The sequence below is a fragment of the Ochlerotatus camptorhynchus genome, unplaced genomic scaffold, assembly GCF_037179485.1.
Source record: "Ochlerotatus camptorhynchus isolate MF236.1 unplaced genomic scaffold, CSIRO-AGI_Acam_v1.1 ptg000135l, whole genome shotgun sequence".
In the NCBI taxonomy this organism is placed as follows: Eukaryota; Metazoa; Arthropoda; class Insecta; order Diptera; family Culicidae; genus Ochlerotatus; species Ochlerotatus camptorhynchus.
The window spans coordinates 1377561-1399912 of record NW_027040625.1 but is presented as its reverse complement, the minus strand read 5'-3'; the positions used below and the strand labels follow the sequence as shown (position 1 = coordinate 1399912).

Below are 22352 nucleotides of genomic sequence, written 5' to 3'. Positions count from 1 at the left end.
CATCTTCATCCAAAAAAGGTGTAAGTTTTCTGATTGAACTGGATCCATGAACTGTATCTTTCAAATGTAATCTTTTCATTTCTTCTGGGTAAGCTTCCCATTGAGTTTTTGATATCAAAATTCTTTCTGCTTTATCTAGAATTGATTTAGAAAGAATTTTTTCATACGGATAGTTTCCAATTTTCGCCTTTAAAGTCTCAAGATAAATTAATACTCTTCCCACTGCACGCTTTGCACGTTTCCAGTTTGAACACCATTCAATATTTATGAATTCAAATTAAAAAAAAAATTCTTCTTTCATAAGATTAACAAATTTAAGATCTTCTTTCGTTGTTAGTCTGGTTGGTTTAATTGGCCAAACATTTTCATCATGTTTCAAGAATGTGGGGCCATTCTGCCAAATAGAATGGTTATCAACTGCTTTTGTTGCTTCATCTGCAGGGTTGCATTTGGAGTTTACCCATCTCCATTGTGAAATTGTAGTGCTATCTAGAATTTCGCTTATTCTGAGGCCAACAAATTGCTTATAAGTTCTTGGATCTGATTGTATCCATGATAAAACTACTGTTGAATCAGTCCAATATACGACTTTATCTATTTTCAAACGAATTTCTTTTAAAATAGTATCAGTTAGTCTAGTTCCTAAGACTGCAGCCTGTAGCTCGAGTCTTGGAATTGACAAAAGTTTTGTTGGAGCTACTCTAGCCTTTGCTGTTATTATGTTTACATCAATCTCATTTTCAGTAATTGTCCTCATGTAGACAACTGCTGCAAATGCTCTGTCTGACGCATCCACAAAACTATGAATTTCACGTCTTATTGGTTTTGACAAATACGAATAACATCTGTAAAAACTAATATCTTTAAGTTGTTTTAATTTTTCAACCCATTTCACCCAATCATTGTATAAGGGCTCTGGAATCTTGTCATCCCAATCTATTCCATGTTTCCATAGATCTTGCATCAAAATTCTACTTCTTATTGTTATATTTGATATTAATCCTAACGGATCATAAACGCTCATACTAGCGGATAGTAACTGTCTTTTTGTTGGCCATTCAAAAAGATTTTCGTCATTCACTCTATATTTCAAGGTATCATTTTTGGTATCCCAGTAAACTCCTAAAACTTTTTCAAAATGTTGGTCATTGTTTCCTAAATCAACTTCATTACTGTGCATTAGTTTTGAGTTTGGAAGTGATTTTTTTATTTCACTAGAATTTGACACAAAATTTCTAATATCAAAATGACCATGTTCGTGTATTTTTATAACATTTGTTATAGTTTCAACAGCTTCTTCAATGGTATTAAAACTATCGAGATAATCATCTACGTAATGATTATCTATTATTGCTGTAACTGCTGTTGGATATTGGTTCTCAAATTTTAAGGCGTTTTGATTTTTAACATATTGTGCACATGATGGAGAGCACGTAGCTCCAAAAGTCATCACTTGCATTACATATATAATAACATTCTCATCGTCAGAAAATCTAAATAGAAAAAGTTGAAATGGTTGATCTGCTTTTCTAATTTTCATCTGGTGGAACATTTCTTTAATGTCACCACTGATAGCAAGTATTCCTTCTCGAAAACGCATTAGAATTCCTAACAATAAAGCTGTTGCATCTGGTCCTGATAGCAATTTAGAATTTAAAGATTCTCCTTTGACTTTGGCAGCAGCATCGAACACTAAGCGTGGTTTAAGTGGAATTTTATTTGGGTTTATTACTGTAAAGTGTGGAATAAAATAAACATTTTTAGACATTTCAGAAATATCCTTCTCGGATAGCTTACGAATGTATTCCTTTGTTTCATATTCAATAATTTTATTATTATACCATGTTCTAAGAGCAGGATTTTCCCTCATCTTTTTCTCTTGACCCTTCAGTCTACTGAGAGCATTTTGATAACTGTATGGAAAAGAAATTTCATCTTCCTTCCATAACAGTCCAATTTCATATTGCCCATTTTCATATTTAAGGGTGTTCTCCATAATTTCTTTTGCTCTTTTATCTTGTTTTGAGATTAGTGGTGCAACTGGAGCTTTGACTCCAAATTCTTCGGTAGAAAAATAATTATACATCAATTCTTTGAACGACCTTTCTTCACTGCCATCGTCACTTTTGATTATCATAACGAATTCCGCTTGTTTATTCTTAAGTTTTTCAGATCCATGTATAACCCAACCAATTCTAGTTTTATTAGCAATTGGTTCATTGAATTTTCCTGCACGTGAATCTAAAGCTTGTATTAAATAAGCATGTGGTAAACCTAAAAGAAGTTTTGGCGATTCATTCTTGTAATCGCTGAACTCAATATCATTAAGATATGAATATCGACTGATCAATTCATTCTTATTGATAGATTGTGTAGGTAGAGACATCCTCTTAATCGTCTGTACATTATTTAGAAGATATGTTTTGCCTCCTAATCCTTTAATTCGTACAGATATTTCTTCGCTATCTGTGTCCTCTTGCTCTGTACCATTTGTCCAAGACAATGTTAATGGTTTATTTTCTCCCTGTATACCGAGTTCTTGTTTTACGTCTTCTAAAATTAAGGATACTGACGATCCTTGATCTAAGAATGCCAAAACGTTTATACGCTTATCACCATTCTGCAACGTTACAGGTATAATCTGATAATATATTTTTCCTTTTTTCTTTTCGTGGAAGTTTAATTGTTTGACTTCAGGCATTTTTGAAGATTGACTACCTGTTGATTCCTTAATTTCAGGAACCAATGAAAACTTTTGTACATTTTCATGTAACAATGGATGATGCTTTATCTTACATCCATTTACATTACATCCTTTTGAACTAAAACAGTTCTTTGCTTGATGATTTGAAAAATTACAACAAGCAAAACAAGCCCTTTGCTTAGCAATTATTTCCCTTCTTTTGCCCACATTCAACTTCAAGAATAAAGGACATTCTGTTGTTTTGTGCTGTTTATTGCATGCAAAACAAGGTACGTATTTTTTTTTCATGTTCAAAATTCATGTGCGTATTGATGCGATCTTTATGTTTAATCTGTTTTTCTTCTTTCACAACAATTGATGACAATTCTTGTGCTATTCTTTGTTGAGGTTGCAACCACTTCTTCAGATCTTCTAATGTTGGTGGTTGATAAGGATTTAATACTGTTGCTTTATCTTTACGCTCCAGCTCCTTCTTTACCCAATCTTGTCGTAGATTGAATGGTAATTTGTCTAAAAGTTCGTCTATGAAACTTTGATCATATAAATATCCATCTGTTTCCATTAGTTGAATATTGGTTACTAGATTATCTATAGCAGTAACAAATTCTATCATCGTTTTGGGATTATCCATTCTTGGATTCTTTAAATTTACGACTTCTTTCCTGAGAAGTTTATAGATTTTTTTGTGTATTTCCAAAGTTTGTCTTTAACGTTTCCATTATTTTGTCAACATTTTTGCTGTCCAATAACAGTGGTTCAACAATTTTCAGAGCATCTCCTTTCAGATGTTTCTGAAGACGAGTCAAATTTTCTAAATTAGAAAATCCTCCTTCCTTTGTAGTTTCAGAAAATGGAGTTTCAAATTTCGACCACATTTTGAATGATCCATCAAAATAAGGCAAATCCATCAGAGATTGCCTTGCAATAATTTTTAACATTTTATCCGATTTGTCAGATGAGCATCCACTAGCAGAATTCTGACTGAATGTTGTCGACTTGAGGCTGTCAACTAGCTCTTTCATAAAAGATTGATGAGAATTCATCAATTCCAAATTTTGTTTAGTTTGAGTATTTTCAGAGGTTCGCTTAAAGGCTTGAATCTCCTTTTCCAGTTCCTGAATGTGTTTCAACGATTGTGTGCATTTTGGGCACGACCAAAACTCTGTTTTAGTTGGAGTATGATCGAGCCTCACACAAGGAATGTGGAACCATCTGTCGCACTCATCGCAACAGACCATGGTATCCATGTTAGCCTTGTCACATAATTGACAATGGCCATTTTTATTTTGAACGTATTTTATCTTTGATGCCATAATTAATATACAATTTTCCTTACCTTATAAGTAAAAATATCTATATATATTTTTATGCTAAACGCCTAACTCCACCGTCCGTTGCGTTCTTGAGTTTCGATCCTGGTTTGTTGATAATGCCTAGTTCGACCGTCCGTCGCGTCCTAGGGCTTTCGATCCTTGTTTGTTGATAATGCCTATTTTGACCGTCCGTCGCGTCCTAGGGCTTTCGATCCTTGTTTGTTGATAATGCCTAGTTCGACAGTTCGTCGCGTCCTAGGGCTTTTGATTCTGGATTGTTGATACACCAAAATCTTCTGTCTAGGTGTTTTAGTCCGTAACTAGGACTGTGCACACTCTCAAAAGTTCAAATCGCTTTCGTCCTTAACTAGGACTATTTGTTACAATTCACTTCCAAGCCCGTAACTAGGACTTTTTGCTCACAAATCACGTAGTTACAAATCCGTAACTAGGATTATCACTTTAGTTCACGGTTATTTTCAAGTCCGTAACTAGGACTGCTTCACTTCACACCAAAGAACTATTGCCTTGCAAACTCCTCTCTGGAGCCACCATTAAAATGTGTCAGTCGACACCAAACTGATTTAAACAAAATAAAGGAGTTCTTTTAGTTCCTTAATCAACCTCTCACCGTGAACTTTTCTAGTGTACTTATTTATTTCTTAAAAAATATAGGTTTATATAGATTTTCTTAAAGCTAAACAATACAAATGTTCTACCTACTATTATTTTACGGCGTCCTCATCGGGAACAACGGCTGGGTTTTATTATCTCGTCTATGCTTATTCTCTATTCGAGCTACCCGCTCATGGTGTATTTTGAAAAATAACAAAGGCCGATTTATTTCACATGTTTCTGTTGCCTGATTTTATTTCCCTGTCTGCCACGTCATTCCAAAAGTCTAGACATAATAAACACAGGATTTTCCAGACTGGACGATCTACATGTGGTCTGTCAGCGACAGGAGGTCTTCTGGTGATATGCTTTTAGCGCATTAAACACATCGCGAGCATAAACACAGTTTTTCACCAGGGGAAGCTGGCTGTCTGCCAGCAACAGCACAAGCACAGACAAACAGACATAACACATTGAATATTTCTCACTGTAAAACATCGTCGCTAAAACATTACCGCCATCTGTTGAGTACACTGTTGTAGGTAGTACGCTGAACAGATGGCGGTAGTGTGTAAACGTCAAACGCAAGGGAATTGACTATGCGCGCCACAGGTGGCGGTACTACCAACTACGATACTTTTAAATTGACCGTTAAATGCTTGTTCGATGAACAACTAGCGAGTGTTATGTCTGTTTGTCTGTGGCACAAGTGTCGCTTTTGCTTTTCTGTCGGACGCTTTCCAAACCACACTACGACCCGCTTCGGTGGGTATTTCACTCGCGACAGCATCCCACAGGTCTTCTCGGCACAACAAATTTTCCACACGCACTTTCCACGTAGCCCAATTCGTCCCATTGAGCTTGGGAATCGAAAATTTTGCGTCGGCCATGTCGAGTTGATTTTCTTCACCTCACACGCACAACAAAATGGTACCCGTTCGAGAACACGAGCCTTCCACGCTGTTCTTTTTCTGCTCCTCGCACACGCGGCGGCCTAAAAAAAGCGCCGATCCGAAATTGGCAAACTTTTCATCAAATCTTCACACCGATCCCGCTGGGCTCATAACCTGACGGCAAAGTCAGAGTCACCGAAGTGGAAAAACAGCGTATGGGATTCGGAGTGGACAGCAGAAATAATGCACATGCGAGAACTACGGCTTAAAACTCGGAAACGTTTTATTGCGGTCAAAAATAGAAAACGAACTTGTCGCGAGAAGCGCTTGGTTTGAACTGAAAAATTGTTTACACTTTACACTCTCTCTTGTGCTGTGGTCGGTACAAGGTCTGTAGCGCACGAAGGTATGCGCTGCTGCAAGGGGTGTGTATAATCGTAGCCATTGCAACCTTCCACAGATTGTACTATAGAGATAACTCCAACAATCAATACGAAACTATCGATTTCAAATTGGCTCACTACTTGACTAGCCTATTGGTCCTAAGCAATTATATTAACGGACCCCATTCTAGTCGAAATTCTAGAACTACACTATGTTTGTTTTGATTCGCTATGAAAGTGAGACAGATTAAATGAGGGGTTCGTGGATTTTCCTATGTTTTGACGGGTGCATCGATTAGCTTGGGACCGAAGATAGTACCAGTGCTGAGCCAAAAAGTTGAACACATTTCTTCGGGACCTTCTGGTCTTAGAGTTACCTCTATGGAAAAAACCGACGTACCATGGAAATTTGCCAATAAAAATGTGTCGAATTTTATGAGCGTAGATAAGAACTTCCTTTATAAAAATGTGTGCCGAAAATAGCCGTGGTTATCAAAAGTGAAAATTAATGAAGAAAATCGATCAATGCAGATAAGACCTTTTGAAGAATTCATCTAGACATACGTGACCATTCGGGTCATTCAAGTTTGTGTGGTGGATCACAATCCTCTGCTTCCCACTGCTCTTTCGATCGGTAATGAGGTTCCCAACAACTATGTCAAATTTGGTAAGGATCTGCATTTGCGGGAGAGCTTTAAAGTTTTTATGGGAAAATTTCCATAGAAAATAGGCAGTATGCCATTAAGCCAACCATTATATTTATTTTCACATAAAATACAAATCAGTTTGATACATAAATACATTAATCGAATAATTGGCACCATCACACATAGATTTATCTCATTCTATTCTCCTAAGTGAATTTCGGCTCGACCCACCAGGTTCCTGCCTTCCTTATTCGTCCTACTAGTTAACGCTCGGACTATTGGGCAGATACATCTCCGAGTCCGCATTCTTCTCCGACTTCTCCATTTGCGTGTAGGACGGATCGTGTGGCTTGGTCATGATTCCGAGGCTCTGCTGCAGCTGCCAGCGGCGTGCTTCCCTCAATGACTTGGTTCGTCGAATCGTGCGAGCCAGCATGAAGGCACAGATGCTTCCCATGATTTGAACGAAAGCAACGGTAGTGGCTCCGGTAGCAATCAGGGCAGCACTTTCGGACACGACCCACTGCAAACGAGAATAGCAACCGTACTCGAAGGGAATGCACGATTCATCCAGTGTCGATCGTTGACAGCATGATTTCGGCAGTTCAATGCTTTCCGTTGCATTTGGTAGGAAAAACTTCCAATCCTGGTAGCCTTCCACGCCACAGCATTCCAGCTGGGAAATTGTTCGGAAGAGTGTCATTAATATTTACAAAATCATAAGCATGCTGCATTGAAACCTACCACTTGTTGCATGAAATCAACGGACTGAGCCACGTTCGGATTGCCGTTGTAGCTGGCCATAGATTCGTTGATAGTTCGACGTACCATTTCCTCGACTTGTCCTCGCAGTGCGAACGCTGAAATGGCAGTCGCCACTTCCAGAATGAAAACGATTGCCAGCAGAACACCGTACTGGAAATGAGAACCATAGGTTTAGTGGCCAATCGATAGTGTGCTCAATTATAACCGATCGTACAATGTTGATCATTGCGGTGCTCTCCTTAACGGCTCCGATGCAGCCAAAGATCGACACGAACATCATGATGAATCCGATTGCAACCAACAGGTGAGCCGGCGAGAAGAAGTGCGCATCGATGAAATACTCAAAATCACCGAATATCGTTCCGATGGCAGTTCCCACGGTGACGATGAGGATCGCAGTGAGCTGAAATTATGGAAATATTGAATTGTGTGTGTATGTGTGTATTCAGTTTAACCATAGAGGCAGCTATGCATAGCATAGCAACATAGCAGGTTTAACCCTCACTGGCCGGCAGGGGTATTGTGGAATAAATCTACTTGCAATAATCCTTGAGGTGACGAAAGATACTGCAACCCATTTCAGAATGCCAGGTTCACTGTACTGTGACCTCGACTGTGACAATGCGAAGGGAAAATCTATTAATAGAATCGATCATCGCAGTTAGGCCCTTATGATTCTGAATGCTAGATATAGAAAGCAGAAAGCGAGCAAAGGACAATTTTGAGGAATGTACGAATCCGATCGAGCATCCCTTTTACCAAACTCACCCGTTGTTGAGAGGCGGTGACCACCACTGGCAAAAGGAAGGATAGCCGATTCGCTCATGTACCTCCAATGTGCGGAAACACCCCTCACCAACGGGTGAGTTTGGTAAAAGGGATGCTCGATCCGATTCGTACTTTCCTCAAAATTTTCCTTTGCTCGCTTTCTACTTTCTATATACATGCCGTACTATAACGGAACTATCAATTCTCTACTTTCATCTCCTCATCTATAGTATAAAATGTTCACTTTAAGCAAAGACTACATATCAAGAAGACTGGCAACTCTTCCATTCCTCAGAAGAAAGGTTTGTTTATTTGCTCACTTTTCTAGCGCAGCGCTACTGTATCTGTCGCTTGGATTATGGCAAAGTGGCCAGATGCCTTCGCTTTAAGTCTGATATTGACGTTAAGCATCTCCAAATAGGTAGAACTCTTTTTGTTAAAAGGCTATAGCAGCACAACAATGCAGACATTTTCGGAATGATGTGTTTTGCGATGATCTAGGACGTACAAATTATTGTGGAGTTTTGATCTTCATATTTTCAGCTTCAACATAAACGTACAGATGTATATTTAATCCAAAGATGTGTAGACAAAAATACTCATAGAGCTTAAACACATGATATGAAATTAGAAACTGCTTAAAGCAAGGCATAATAAGTTCTCCACATCGTCCTGGAGAATTGACCATGCTCATCGAAATTTTGCTCTATGTCCCAACTAAATAAATTAATCCGTAGAATTTCGTGAGACGTCATATCAGCGTGTGAGATTTAGAAGTGTATTAACAAAATATCATGGATTCTCCATATCATTCTGCAGTTCAGATCTTGGTATTCTCATCATGTCTTAGGTTCTTCAAAGTGCCTGAAGTTCAGATTTGAAGTAGGCTCAACCAGGTATTGTGTAAGTATTTCGGGGTCCCAAATTATCCTGCAGTTTATATCTTGAACTTTCTACGATGCCCTAAGTTAGTATACGAATCCATAAGACCTTCGTGGGAACTTATCACATCATGTGGGACATAATGTTTAATTTTCCGTCTTCCTCGGGGTGTCAGTTGACGTTTAGATTGAATATATATAAATATATTTTAATAATTGTATTAGTTTGTTTTTCTGTCACCGCAAACTAATTATAATGCATGGAGACTTGTTTCTCCATATCTTGTTTTGTTGGTAAGTTGGAAGATAACCGCAGATAACAAATAAATTTAGTCTATGACTACTATTCCTAACGCATGCGTTATATAGGGGACTCACTAACACGTCAGACGTATAGACAGACAGTAGGGTACGCCATCCAGAGATAAGGGAAAATAGATCGCAATTTTATTGCTCATGATTTTTCCGCTGTCTAATTATCCCCTTCAAGCATCCAACTGTTGGATTGATATCGAATTAATGTGTAATACTCACCAGGAACAGGAAATTGATGACAAATATAATGTACTTGATACATCTCATCCCCTTGTTGAGATCGTTTCGGTCGGTCACCATTTTTGCCAGTCAAATTTCCGGAACACGATCCCTGAAATTTGTACAGTCCAGCGCCTTTTAAGGTTGAATATCGCCTTACCAGCAGCAAGTTCACAAATCTGGAATTTATTTCACTCAAATTAAAACTGATACGACTTAAGGGCACCTGAATTACTTACGGAATGGCGAACGGATGGACTCGGTTCTTTCTTTTGCAGCGACAAATCGTACAATGCTGGCATACTTGAGCGAGGGTTTCTGTCGGTGTATTTTGCGATATCTTATCAGCACTGCCAATGAGTGCAGGTACTTTTTGTGATAGCAAAATGCTATGGGGAGACGCTTAAAACGCCATTAAAACACCTGAAGCCGCACTGAGTTGAGTCAACCGATTTCTTTCAAGGGTTTTACAAGTAGTGTTCGCGACAAGTGCAGGGAATGAATCGATTGGTTCGAACAATTAATTTGATTCATGTTCATGTTGCATAGAGTTACAACTCCAAAAAGGTACAACTCATTGAACGGTTTCCATTCTACAATACAGTCATTGTCATTAGTTCAAAAATACGTTAAGGTTAAACCAAAGACAAACAGACATAATTCTTAGAAGAAAATTCTTCATAAAATATCGTCCAGCGTATTTTGCATGCATACTAGCACCCTCTATCATGCACATTCCGAAGCATTGTTTAGCAACCGGAGCATCCCTTGTTCATTCAATTTTTTCACTAGTTGCTTTTCCCTCGTTCTGTTAACGCGTCAGCTGTGTAAAAACAAAAGAGATGGAAGTCAGTGATGTCGGTTCTACGAAATTTTCCGTAGATCTATAGAATAAATTGATTGAATTTTGCAGAAATACGGATCCACAGACAAACAGACGTAACTCTTCACTGTGTATCTTTGTTCACGCATTTAACAGTTGATTTGAATATTATCAGTTCCGCAAACTGCTCGCCGCAGCGCTGGCATCTGATCACTTTGACGTTTCTATACATTCTATTGAACTTTTATACAATATTGTTTGCGAATTACCGAGCAAGCTTGTTTTCCGCGAGAAACCCGAGAGATGTCGTTACTAGGGTCCTATGATTTGAGATACTATGTTTTCAAGAATTTTTTTTTAAAAGAGTTACGTCTGTTTGTCTGTGACGGATCCGTAGGAGAAATCGAGGGGGGCGACACATATAAATCTCAATTTTAGATACTCAAAAAATTTCACACTAGCGAATCAATCTTCGAAAAATCTTCTTGCATTTCTCGCATCTACTTGCATCGCGCATCATCTTTTTGCAGGAAATCTTCAGAATCGTCATCAATCTTCTTTCTATCTACTCAGCGTGCAAGCAGCTAGCAACAACACAACACAATCTTTCCTGCAGCGTAGATAGAGTCATCCCCCTCGGGAGAAATTCACAAAAGCTCAGGGATTTGTTTTGATTGTTAGGTGTGATTTTTTTTTGCTGGAAAAAAGTTTTTAAACGTGGTAATGCATCACTAATGAGTGCCCTTTCTACCACCGCTCATCACTTTAATGTGAACAAAGTAAACAATATGTATCAATTAATGTTATTCATTATGTATTGAACACCAGTTGCCAACTAAAACCTTATTTTCGAAGAATGTGATGGTGAGTGCTATCGCTATGTCTGTTTGTCTGTGTTTAAACTGTACATAATGCTATTCATATGTAGGATTTCTCTTAAATAAAGATAAAAAAAAGTAGGATTTTACAATTTAAGCCAAAATTTTAACCTTTAGCGTTGGCGTTAGCGTTGTTATGATATACTTCGTAGATTGGATACTAGCGACACTCACGTCTCTTCTGAAATTCTCAGTTAGGATACTTTCAGGAATAATGCTGGGGAGTAAACATTGGTTCCAATCTAAACAAGAGTAACAGAAGCATGACTGTCGCTATTCCCGGCCTCGCCCATCTTTACCATAACTAGGGATAGGGAAGGAAATGTTGATGTAGTACTTACTTAACGAGAGGCCTCCGACTTAGCGTCACCCTCATAAGTGCTACGGAGTTGGAGGGTTGGGTAGGGTATTCGGTTAGGATTCACCTCAAGTTGGCGATGCAACCAAAAGTATGTATTGTTTATTTGTTGTTTATTTAACCTCTCGATAGCCGGTTATCGAAAGAACATATTCATTTTGTTTAGTAATCATGAATTTTAAGAGTCATGACGGAGAGCTTGGGATTAAACCCATGATTTTCTGCTCAGTAAGCAAAAATGATCCCTTCAGGGTCATCGAGCATCTCAGAACCATAACGCTTCGCGACAATACAGGACTACGTTTTCGCTTGATATGCAAATAGTTTCCGAGGTTAATGTTCAATATCAAATATACAAATGATGGTGGCGATTTATTGTGCTGTGACCCTCCAGGGTCATCGAGCATCTCATAATCCACAGCGCTTCGCGTCAAAGTACAAATATATGGATGAACTATTTATTTTGGAATAATTATTATTTACGATAATTACATGAAAGAAATAAAATATAAACTACAAACAAAACGTGACTACTAAAATCTCAAAAAGATATTCTCACAAATATATTTCACGCAACCAAGAATCTCAAAACCATTAGACGCTATAATGATACTCTGTACATTAGACTGATGCAAAATTTGAAATTTTCGCTCCACAGTGCTCATTCGGTTCCAAATTGGGCCCTGATTAGCATCCCAAAATTTGAACTCATTTAGTGAGAAACTGACTTGGCACAAACCATTTGAAGTTTATATGGGAATTACTATGAAGAAACCATAATTTCGGTTCATATCTATCTCCAAATTCACCAGTTCACTCTGCTTTAGAAAATAATAGCTGAGCTTGTTGAAAATTATCTCAGCTACAACTTTGTTCAAGACCAGTTTTCGATCAAATGTAAGGAACAAAAGTTATTAATGATTCAAGTCACTAATGTCTTATGATTATGCTTAATCAACTGTTCAGCAGGCAACATTGGTGTTTATGGCACGTAGAATAGAGGACAAAAATCAAGGCTACTATGTCACTCTGTAGGGTCCAGTGTTGCCCACAATACAGTTGCTTAATCTTGCCATAAGATTATCAATCTCTTAAACAATTAATAACTATTTAATTTGACGTTTGGCTGAAAAACAATTTTCTACAAAGTTGTAGCTGATAAAAATTCTCATAAGAATAGCAATAGAAGTTGTTAAAAGTACAATATGTAAAAAGGCTAAAAGACAAGGAACAAAATGTTTTGTTTTCGCATAGTAATTTCCATACAAACTTCAAATGGTTTGTGCCAAGTCAATTTCTTATCGAATGAGTTTAAACTTTCGGACGCTAATTAGGACCCGATTTGAAATTGTTTGAACACCGTGGAGCGAGAATTTCAAATTTTGCATCAGTCTACTGTACATGTTAGACACAAGAAGAGGCCAAAAAGCAAGCGTCCAACACACAAAACCCGCCAGATCCACTTGCAGTCACAATCAACGATTCTACGAATCGCGAGCGCTCACGAATCATAAAACCGCTGACTGCGACACTCTGAAAGCGAAATTGACAGACTTTATGCGTCAAACACCCACCCTCCAATCTCCTCCCGCATCCAACAACACAAATCTCCATTACAACATCTAACGAATTCAAAACTCCGAAAATCACTCATCTATAGCAAGTGAGTGGAAGCAACCCTGCATGCAACCATTCTTCATGATACACTTTTTCTGCCTATCTTTCTATTATGCCTGTGGACATGCGTTAGCTTCGAAACTTCTAACCAAACTGGGAAAATTTCCAGATCACAAAAAATAACTTGAAAAAAACTTTCAAAGGTAAGTAAAATAAATATTGATTATTTTACGCAAAAACGAGCAAGTAATATTAAATCTCTTGTATCGTATGCTAATGTTAATTGACTGTAACAAAAATAATATGCTTAAATAAAATAAAGTAATAATAAAATTATATGCTTTATTGGTGAGAAGTTTCTAATAATACAGAACAAATCTGATACTATAATCAGTTTGCTCAGTCTGCATGAAGCAGCCGATTGCATCAAGGAAGTTCTATTAACAACCAAGAATGATTAATGATTGAGGCATACTGAAGCATTAAGAAGGTGATATGTGTCACTATAGGAAATCATCATCGTTGCAAATATAAAGAAATTAAACATAACCCTTCGCTTCAGTACCGTCAACCTCCATGTCCATGGGGAGGGTAAGTCAAAATTTTAGCTTTTACTAAGCTCAAATGGCCCTGGATATGTTTCATGTGTGGTAAATTTATTGCATCTGCTCTAGGTGATACAAAGTTCAGGATCACAAAACAATGTCCATAATCAATCTGTTGATTTCTTGAATAATTGATACATTTGGTAGTTTGTTACCTACTAAGGTCAACTATCCATTAATATGACATTTCTGCCGGTTGACACGCTTGATTTCACTAAATTTTCGTGTCACTCTTGATTTAGAAACTAAAAACAAAACAATACCTAAAAAGGGGTATCATTGATAATGAGGGTAACTTTGATAGTATAATATAAAGATTAAATTTACTCGCTGCGCTTTTTCTAAATTAGAATTATTGGTTTCATATTGTAGCTTAGGGTGTTTCCGTTGTAATTGTATATAGTTTTTACATAGTATGTTTTACATATTTTACAAACATATTAAAAAACAATTTTCGTATTTTCACCTGTTTGAAAAAGCATTCAAACCATCACTTATGAAATGTATTTCCGATACAGCCATCACAAGTTCAATGTTGTATTCTTATTGCTTATGAAGTTTTCTGATTATATACTCATTCAAAGTTCCATATTTAAATAACTAAAATGTTTGAGTTTCACGCATTTTTTCTACATTCATCGAGCATTATCAAAGTAACCCCAAATCAAAATACTGATGTTCGGTAACAAAACTAAAAAATAGTGCAAATGCTTTAATTCCCGTTAAACAAACTACTAATGTATTAACTCTTGGATCCTCAGTACTTGTTTTAAAAATATAAAATATGAAAAATATTCATTGCTGCAAAAAATATTTAGAATATGCTTTAAAAAATTATCAATGTTAGCCCGTTTTACGGTACTAGGGTTACTATCCTGTTAAATTCCCATCCTGGACCACTGTGCAATGTAAAGGACACGGTGGTCGAGGCTGATTTGTAACCAGCGTAGTTCATGGTGTGTCTGACAGAAACAATATTAATATAAAACAATCAGTAGGGTAAGTGTGCAAGTTATGGCACTAGTGTTTCAGTTTTTGCCCTAGGGCTTAACTCAAATTTGAAATAGTTTTTGTTTTATTTCCGTAGTTATATTTTGCAGTATTTGGAAATGACACCTCTTTCATAATTGAAAACTATTCAAGTGCCACGTTTCAAGGGAGCATCCATAAATGACGTAGCATATTTTTGATCAATTTTAGACCCCTCCTGCCCCTCGTAGCGTATTTTGCTATATCCAATACATGGCCGGTCACAAATTCTGAAACCACCCCCCTTCCCCCTCAAATGCTACGTTATTTATGCATGTTCCCTAACAGCTCCAGTGGTTTAATTCATGAGACAAATTTACTCATCGCTGAGTTCCTGCACTTTTGGCGATTATGAGTGAACTAAACTCAAATTTAGGTCGTTCTCAATCACCGTGTACACAAAAGGAAAAGAGCCAGTGTCGCTACTTGATAGCAAACTACTCATAATGGGAGGAGTCTTTGTAGCTTTTATACCACTTGGTTGCACATAATTCTGCTTTAACCTGAAAATATATAAAAGAGCCCTGCTGTATGGCATTAGCTCATTCTCTGTTACCGCGACGAACGACAGCGACATCGGTGATTTCGGCGACGCCGTCGAAACCGAGAATTCTGCCGGCCCGAGTGCGGCGAAAGCCATGCTTCCTCCACTGGTGGTGAAGCAAGTACCACTCAACACGCTGATTGGCGATCTCTCATCGCTGGGCGTTGCAGCTGAGTTTAAGCTCGGCAGGATCGGCACCAAGGTGATGCTCCGTACGAAAGCGGAGTACGAGGTGGCCGTGAAATATCTGAAGGATTCCAAGGCGGAATTCTTCACGCACGACATCCCCGGTGAGAAGCCCTTCAAGGTAGTCATCAGGGGTCTACCAAACTTCGACCCCAAGATGGTCGAAGGTGAAATCAATCGGTACAAGCTAGCCCCAGTCACTGTCTTCCGAATGACAAGGAGAGACGAAAATGTGAAGATGTACCCGGATTGTCTTTTCCTGGTGCACTTCCAGAAAGGGACGGTGACGCTCGTACGATGGGAGCCATACCGTGGCGGCCATCGTGACGTAACGCAGTGCTAGCAGTGCCTGAATTTTGGACACGGTACCCGCAACTGCAACATCAAGCCACGCTGTAGCAACTGTGCTCAAGAACACGCCACTTCCAACTGCCCTGCGGATGGAGCCGTGGCGTTAAAATGCGCCAACTGTGGTGGTGCACATCAAGGTTCCGACAGACAGTGCTCCAAACGTGAGGACTTCAAACGCATCCGAAAACAGGTGGCAACAAACAACCAACCAGGACGCAAGAAGGACAAAGTCCCGGCATTTCGAATGGAGGATTTCCCGCCTCCTCGTGCTCCTCAGCAAAGGCAAGCGAATTCGCGGGTGCATCCCACTCAAGCAACTTCCGGTGATTCTGCTGGCCAAAGCTCTCCATCCCCCCCTGGATTCTGGAGACAACCAACAGCGCAAAACAACAACCCCGATCTGTTCTCAGCGGATGAACTGATGGAAATTTTCGTCAACATGTCCGGTGCTCTACGTAAGTGCCGCAATAACCCCGAACAGATCCAGGTGCTCGATAAGTTCATCATCCAGTATGGCGTCTAAACCACTAACTATCGTCACCTGGAATGCTTGCTCTGTAAGAGCAAAAGAGATTGAGCTTGCTGACTTCCTCCGCAAGCACAGCATCGATGTGGGCCTTCTAACCGAGACCCATCTAAAGTTCGGCGACTGCTTCTTGTTGCCTGACCACAACATTATTCGGCTTGATTGCACCAGCTCCAGGGGGGGGGGGTGTTGCGGTCGTCGTCAAGAAAGGAATAAAATACCACACTCTGTCCCATATCCGCACCTCTATCATCGAGACCCTTGGTGTGGACGTAGAGTCGTCGACTGGATATAGCCAGTTCATCGCCGTCTACTGCCCTCGACAGTGTACCACCAGCAGTGGCCTAGCGGCTAAATTCAAGAAGGACCTGTCACCCGTACCGGTTCCCGCTTCGTAGTTGGAGGGGATCTAAATGCTCGCCATGAGGCCTGGCGGAACTACCAGCAGAACCAGAACGGTCGTCTCTTGTTCGACCACTCACAGCATGGGCTGTACTCCGTTTGGTTTTCGGATGAACCAACATTTATCTCACCGGCGGGCAACCCATCGACGCTAGACCTGTTCCTGACAAATATCGGCTTGTCCAAGCCGGTAGCCTTTAACGAACTCAGCTCCGACCACCAACCGGTGGTGGCTGAACTGGGCTGCAACGTGGCTCCTGCTTCAAGCCTGCGCAAGGACTACCATCGCGTAAACTGGGCCCAGTTTGGACGCGTGGTAGACAGGCACATCATCGACAACCCGCCGCTTGACACCGTGGAGGACATCGACCGAGCGTTGGAGGGCCTCCACCAAGCCATAACCGTGGCTGACGAGGCATGCGTCCGACGAGCTCCTGTGAGGGGTAAGTTTATTGCCACACCCAACTTTTGATTCGCCTGAGAAATGTTCGTAGACGCCAGTTTCAGAGGACTGGAGATCTGGGCAAAAAACGTGAAATGGCCGATCTGAACAGGCAGATTGCTTCCAGAATGGACTCACTCCGAAATGAAAGTTTCGGGCGTGTTGTTCAGAATCTGGACGACCGCTCCAGACCATTCTGGAAGGTAGCCAAGGTTCTTAAAACTTATCCCAAACCCATTCCAGAGTCGAAAATGATGACGATCGGCTTTTAATCACCCCACAGGAGAAAGCAAATGCGATCGGCAAGCATGTCGCTTCATCGCATTTGCTTGGCTCGAATATCCAGGTTGCACAATGCGTTCAAAACCTAGATGCCTCCCCTTTTCTTAAAAACGACTGGAAAATCAGGAAATATCATGAAATTTCGCTTTCTTCGTTAAGTTGACTCCCTGTCCGGATTGATTGTTATTTTTAAACATAGCCAATAATTTGAAATGATGTTATGAGTCTCCGTGAAGCACAAAATGCTCAAAACTTCTTAGTGGACATCTTTGTATTCTACAAAATGTTATTTGGCTTACAGAAGATTTAAACTCTAGGAAGATTTGAAGAATTTTTAATACAGCGTTTCTCCTGCTCAGGTCTCTTGTATTGATATATACTTTTTCCGACATACCATAACAATATTTAGGCTCATTATTGCAGTGAAACTCTTTGGTTTTATGCGAATTCATTATATTTTGGAGATCTAGATCATCAAAATATTAATAGTTGAAGATGCTAATTTCAAATAACAGACTGTAGTGGTAATTTTTATACGATAGATGGAGTAGATGAAAGCATAGAGTTGATAGTTCCGTTAGAGTACGGCAGTGTGAAGATTGCATATAGATATTAGAATAGCGAGCTAGAACAACTTTTAAGGAAGGTACAAATCGGTTTTTTCATCTCTCTTTACCAAACTCCCCCTTTGGAGAGGGATGGTGAGGGGTGTCCCCCCCCCGCCACCACTGGCAGTACAGTAGCAGCACCTACCCCACCCGTGTCCCCTCGGTGACCCGTGGTAGGGGTAAACAATAGTTGCAATTTCCAAACCTACGACTGGATGCCTTCCTTCAAATAACAACTGAAGTGCGGTAAAAATCGTTAGAACTGTTTCAAACACACAGTTGGTACTTGAGCGGGTCGGTTTTCATCACTTTTAGCCAGTGGTGGCGGGGGGGGGGGGGGGACACACCCCTCACCATCTCTCTCCAAAGGAGGAGTTTGGTAAAGAGAGATGAAAAAACCAATTTGTACCTTCCTTAAAAGTTGTTCTAGCTCGCTATTCTAATATCTATATGCAATCTTCACACTGCCGTACTCTAACGGAACTATCAACTCTATGCTTTCATCTACTCCATCTATCGTATAAAAAATACCACTACAGTCTGTTATTTGAAATTAGCATCTTCAACTATGTAAATCGTTGACTTCACGTAGAAGTAATACTAAAACATACATATAGTCAAAAAATATTAATGCAAATCTCATCTCACATTTTTTTTCTACAAAGTAGACGTATATGCTGGCGCCGGTGGTGTAGTGGTAAGCGTGAATGCTTTCTCACCTGAATGGGTCTGGGTTCAATCCCAGCCGAGATCGGTGGGATTTTTCTGAGGCATAAACATCTCTGGTCACCGTCTTCCTTCGGACCGTTGGTCCCGACCCATGTGTATTTGATTGAATGGGTTTGGAGGCTGCCTTCCTGTACATTTGATTGCCGTCAATGGATGTTCTTCTATGATCGATGGCAGAGTATGCATTGTAACACCGTCCGTACTCGGAGAAATTCGAAGAGCTCGCTGCTTCTTAAATTTTTTTAATCTGAATTATAAACACCGCGGTACTCACAATGCAGATAATTTGGAATATGATGATAATTTTCATTCCGAAAGCTATCAGGCTGATCACATATTGAATACCCTGGCTCAATTGGTTGAAACAGCCCTGCGGGAATGGAGCACTACTTTCATCTAGCGAAGTGAAGCACGAATAAGGGATCCTTTTGTCACGGTTGAATTCAATCCAATCGGTGTAGTTATGGATGCCACAGCATTCCAACTGAAAATTGAGAACACCGTTCATGGTTCCTGTAAGCACTCTATCCAACTCAAATTACCGTCCGTTGCATGAAGTCAATCGATGCGCGTACATTCGGATCGTATCGGAACTGTGAAAATGCGTAGTTCATCCTCATTTTCACCATATCGTCCACTAGTGTCATGATGTAAGCCGGTATGGCGTTGTTAATGGTATCCAAGATCACCAGTATTGAGAAGAAAATGATGTACTGGAAAATGTTGTAATCAAATAAGCTAATTATTTAGGAAAAGCAATGCATATTTCAACTTACAAACATGATCACACTCACGCGTTCGTTGATGATTCTCACAGATATAATCAACACGGTTTTGTAATTACTTTATTTGTACAGGCTCAATCGAATAAACTTTACAGAGCCGAGTTATCCTTTGCGTTATACATTATTACTGTCTTATATTTAAAGTTAAAGGAACTGGACCGAGTACTCGCGGTCGTCTCGAGGTTAGTGGATATTTACAATTTTTTGGATGGGAAAAGGGAAGAAGGAGGTTTAATAATCAACACGGTGATAAGTATTATTATTCCAGTAACCAAGATGGATTTCGTCAATGAATGGAAGTAGCCATCGAGGAAAATGTAAAAATCGTCGAAAATAATACCAGCACGTGCACACCTAGAACGATTTGAATTATCTCGAGGATTTTTCGCGTAAACAAACCATGAATAATCTTCCATTACTGTATTTGCATTCCATCCAGTTACGTACCGAACACATACCCGTCAGCACTAGGACCGAATATTTAACTATAGACAAAGTTTTTCGCGATAACGGTTGCTGCTGCGTCACCTTCTGGGACAGTGGCTGAGAATTTTCCGGGTGAATCTTGTGGCATTTTCAGTTGGCTATTTACGCTCAAATCCTGAAATATCACGAAGGGCAAACTTTTGCGACTTTGATTTCCCAACTGATGACTGCAAACTGAAGGTTATCTAAATGGAAGATATTACCCATTCTACGGTTCCACTTCGAAAATGATGATTTCAAATTGCGATAAAACCGTAAAATGTAATTTTGATCGAAATCTTTATCTGAATTGATCTACGTTTACGATAACATATGTCCGATAAATGTGGAGTAAAAATAATACTGTATCACTAGAAAGCATGCTGTTATTGAAGCTTGTTTTTTTTTTCCTTTGGTTTGTTTTTTCCGTCGATCTTGTTTTCCGTGCTGAGCACCAATGCTACCGACGTGCCAGGAAGGCAGCTCCCACACCTGGACCCTACATATCGACCCATCAACTCATGAACCGGGGACCAACGGCTTTACTTCCCATCCGAAGGAAGGCGTGATCAGAGATGTTATGCCTCAGAACATCCCGGCGGCGCCGACTGGGATTGAACCCAGGCCTGTTGGGGTGAGAGGTAATCACGCTTACCACTACACCACCGGCGCCGTTGTTATTGAAGTTTGAACTATTTTAAAATTATATTACAAATAAAAACAGTTTGCTGTTTAGTATATCTAAGCATTGGAACCCTTGATTTTTTCCACTGAAAGCTCTGCTAGCCGTCGGTGATTGGCACTAGATTACGGAACAGAGACCGACGTTAAATAAAGGAAAGAAAAAAGACGTAGGGGAAATGTATGTAATGTCGGCCTAAATGTCCCTAATTTGGGCCCATACATAAATTCAGCAATCGACTAAATTTTCAATAGCGACCAAAAATATCCATTAGTACCGTCCCAATTACACGTTCAACTAGATAAAATTGATAAATAGCAGATTTTTAGCGATGGGCCCAATCTTAGATCCATAGGCCAACATTAGAGCCATTTCCTCTATATAAGTACTAGCCACCTCAGCTAGGAGCAATTCTGAGACTCCCTGACTACAATGGCCTCAGGGTCGGCACGCTTACCGAACTAGGTTTCCACGTAGCAAGGAATGATCGCACTAGATACAGTAAAAAACTCCCACTTTCCTAATTTCTATCTTACCTGTTTCTGTTGTCTTTTACTTCTTGTTCTGGGCCTCGCAGTTCCACCACCACGTTTCCTCGACTACTTCTTCGCTCGGCTCCACGTTCCACCTTCTTCCTTGTCTCCTTCGGCGGCGTTCGAGACCACCTTCGCGCGCTACTGATCTTCTCTCGAAACTTCTGATTTTGACGGACTCGGCTTCGACACCCTTAAATTTGACGTTTTTCGGTTTCAGCATCTGTTTTAAATGATGCTCAAAAATCATAGATTACTCAGTTTTTTTAAGGATTTAGAAGCGAAGCTTTCTCTACGTGCATATTTTATAGATGGTGTTCAAAGATCAATTCTACATACGTGAACTGAGCTTCATACAAACTGATGTGACCGCTCCAAATAATATGGAACAGATTCCACCATGCGAGAGTTAATAATGATTGATCATATCAAACAATTATTATTCGTCATTTAGCGTAATTTGCAGGGGGAACGACACTTCAGGATTATCCCATTTTTACCAAAACCTCTCATAAAATTTTCAACGTGCACAAAATTTCAATCCATCCTATTTATTCTTTCTATTCCCAACTTATCCCTTCTGCATGCACACAAATTGTCAAGCAAGCCGTGCAGTTTCTCGAAGTTTTCAGGTCGACCGCGAAGCACTCTGCTATACTCACTGTCAGTTTTCAACAATCTCCACAACAAACACCATGTATGTCAGCTGGCTATACCGGTTAAAAACCGGTGCGAAAACTTAAAAAATATGATGGACCACTCGTCTAAAATCGGTCGCGGGACAACATCAAGTGCATCACGGAGAAGACGGCAACGCACATCCATTTCCCGGACTCAAACCGATCGAAGTTGACGGATAAGAGCCCAGGTGTCTGTGTGATGAAGCATGGAAGTAACGACAAGCAGGTGAAAAAGGACTTCAGGTCATTTTTTCCACTGGGCGCAAGTTTTTCTCATTGCTGCTGCTGGTCAAGGATTCGGAGAAGAAAGAGCTAATGGTAAAG

The 22352-nt window shown here is 39.8% G+C and overlaps 1 protein-coding gene and 1 pseudogene across 1 annotated transcript; both read right to left on the bottom strand.

Moving 5' to 3' along the window:
* Positions 1-6685: 6685 nt before the first annotated feature.
* LOC135700382 (tetraspanin-7-like) lies at positions 6686-9685 on the bottom strand. The gene is made up of 4 exons (XM_065220873.1): positions 9504-9685; positions 7535-7723; positions 7300-7470; positions 6686-7231 (listed from the first exon to the last, which is right to left on the bottom strand). The coding sequence occupies exons 1-4, from the start codon at positions 9582-9584 to the stop codon at positions 6815-6817; spliced, it is 858 nt and encodes a 285-aa protein (XP_065076945.1). The 5' UTR covers positions 9585-9685; the 3' UTR covers positions 6686-6814.
* A 9255-nt stretch (positions 9686-18940) lies between these two features.
* On the bottom strand, positions 18941-20361 carry LOC135700366 (tetraspanin-3-like; annotated as a pseudogene).
* Between the last annotated feature and the right edge of the window lie 1991 nt (positions 20362-22352).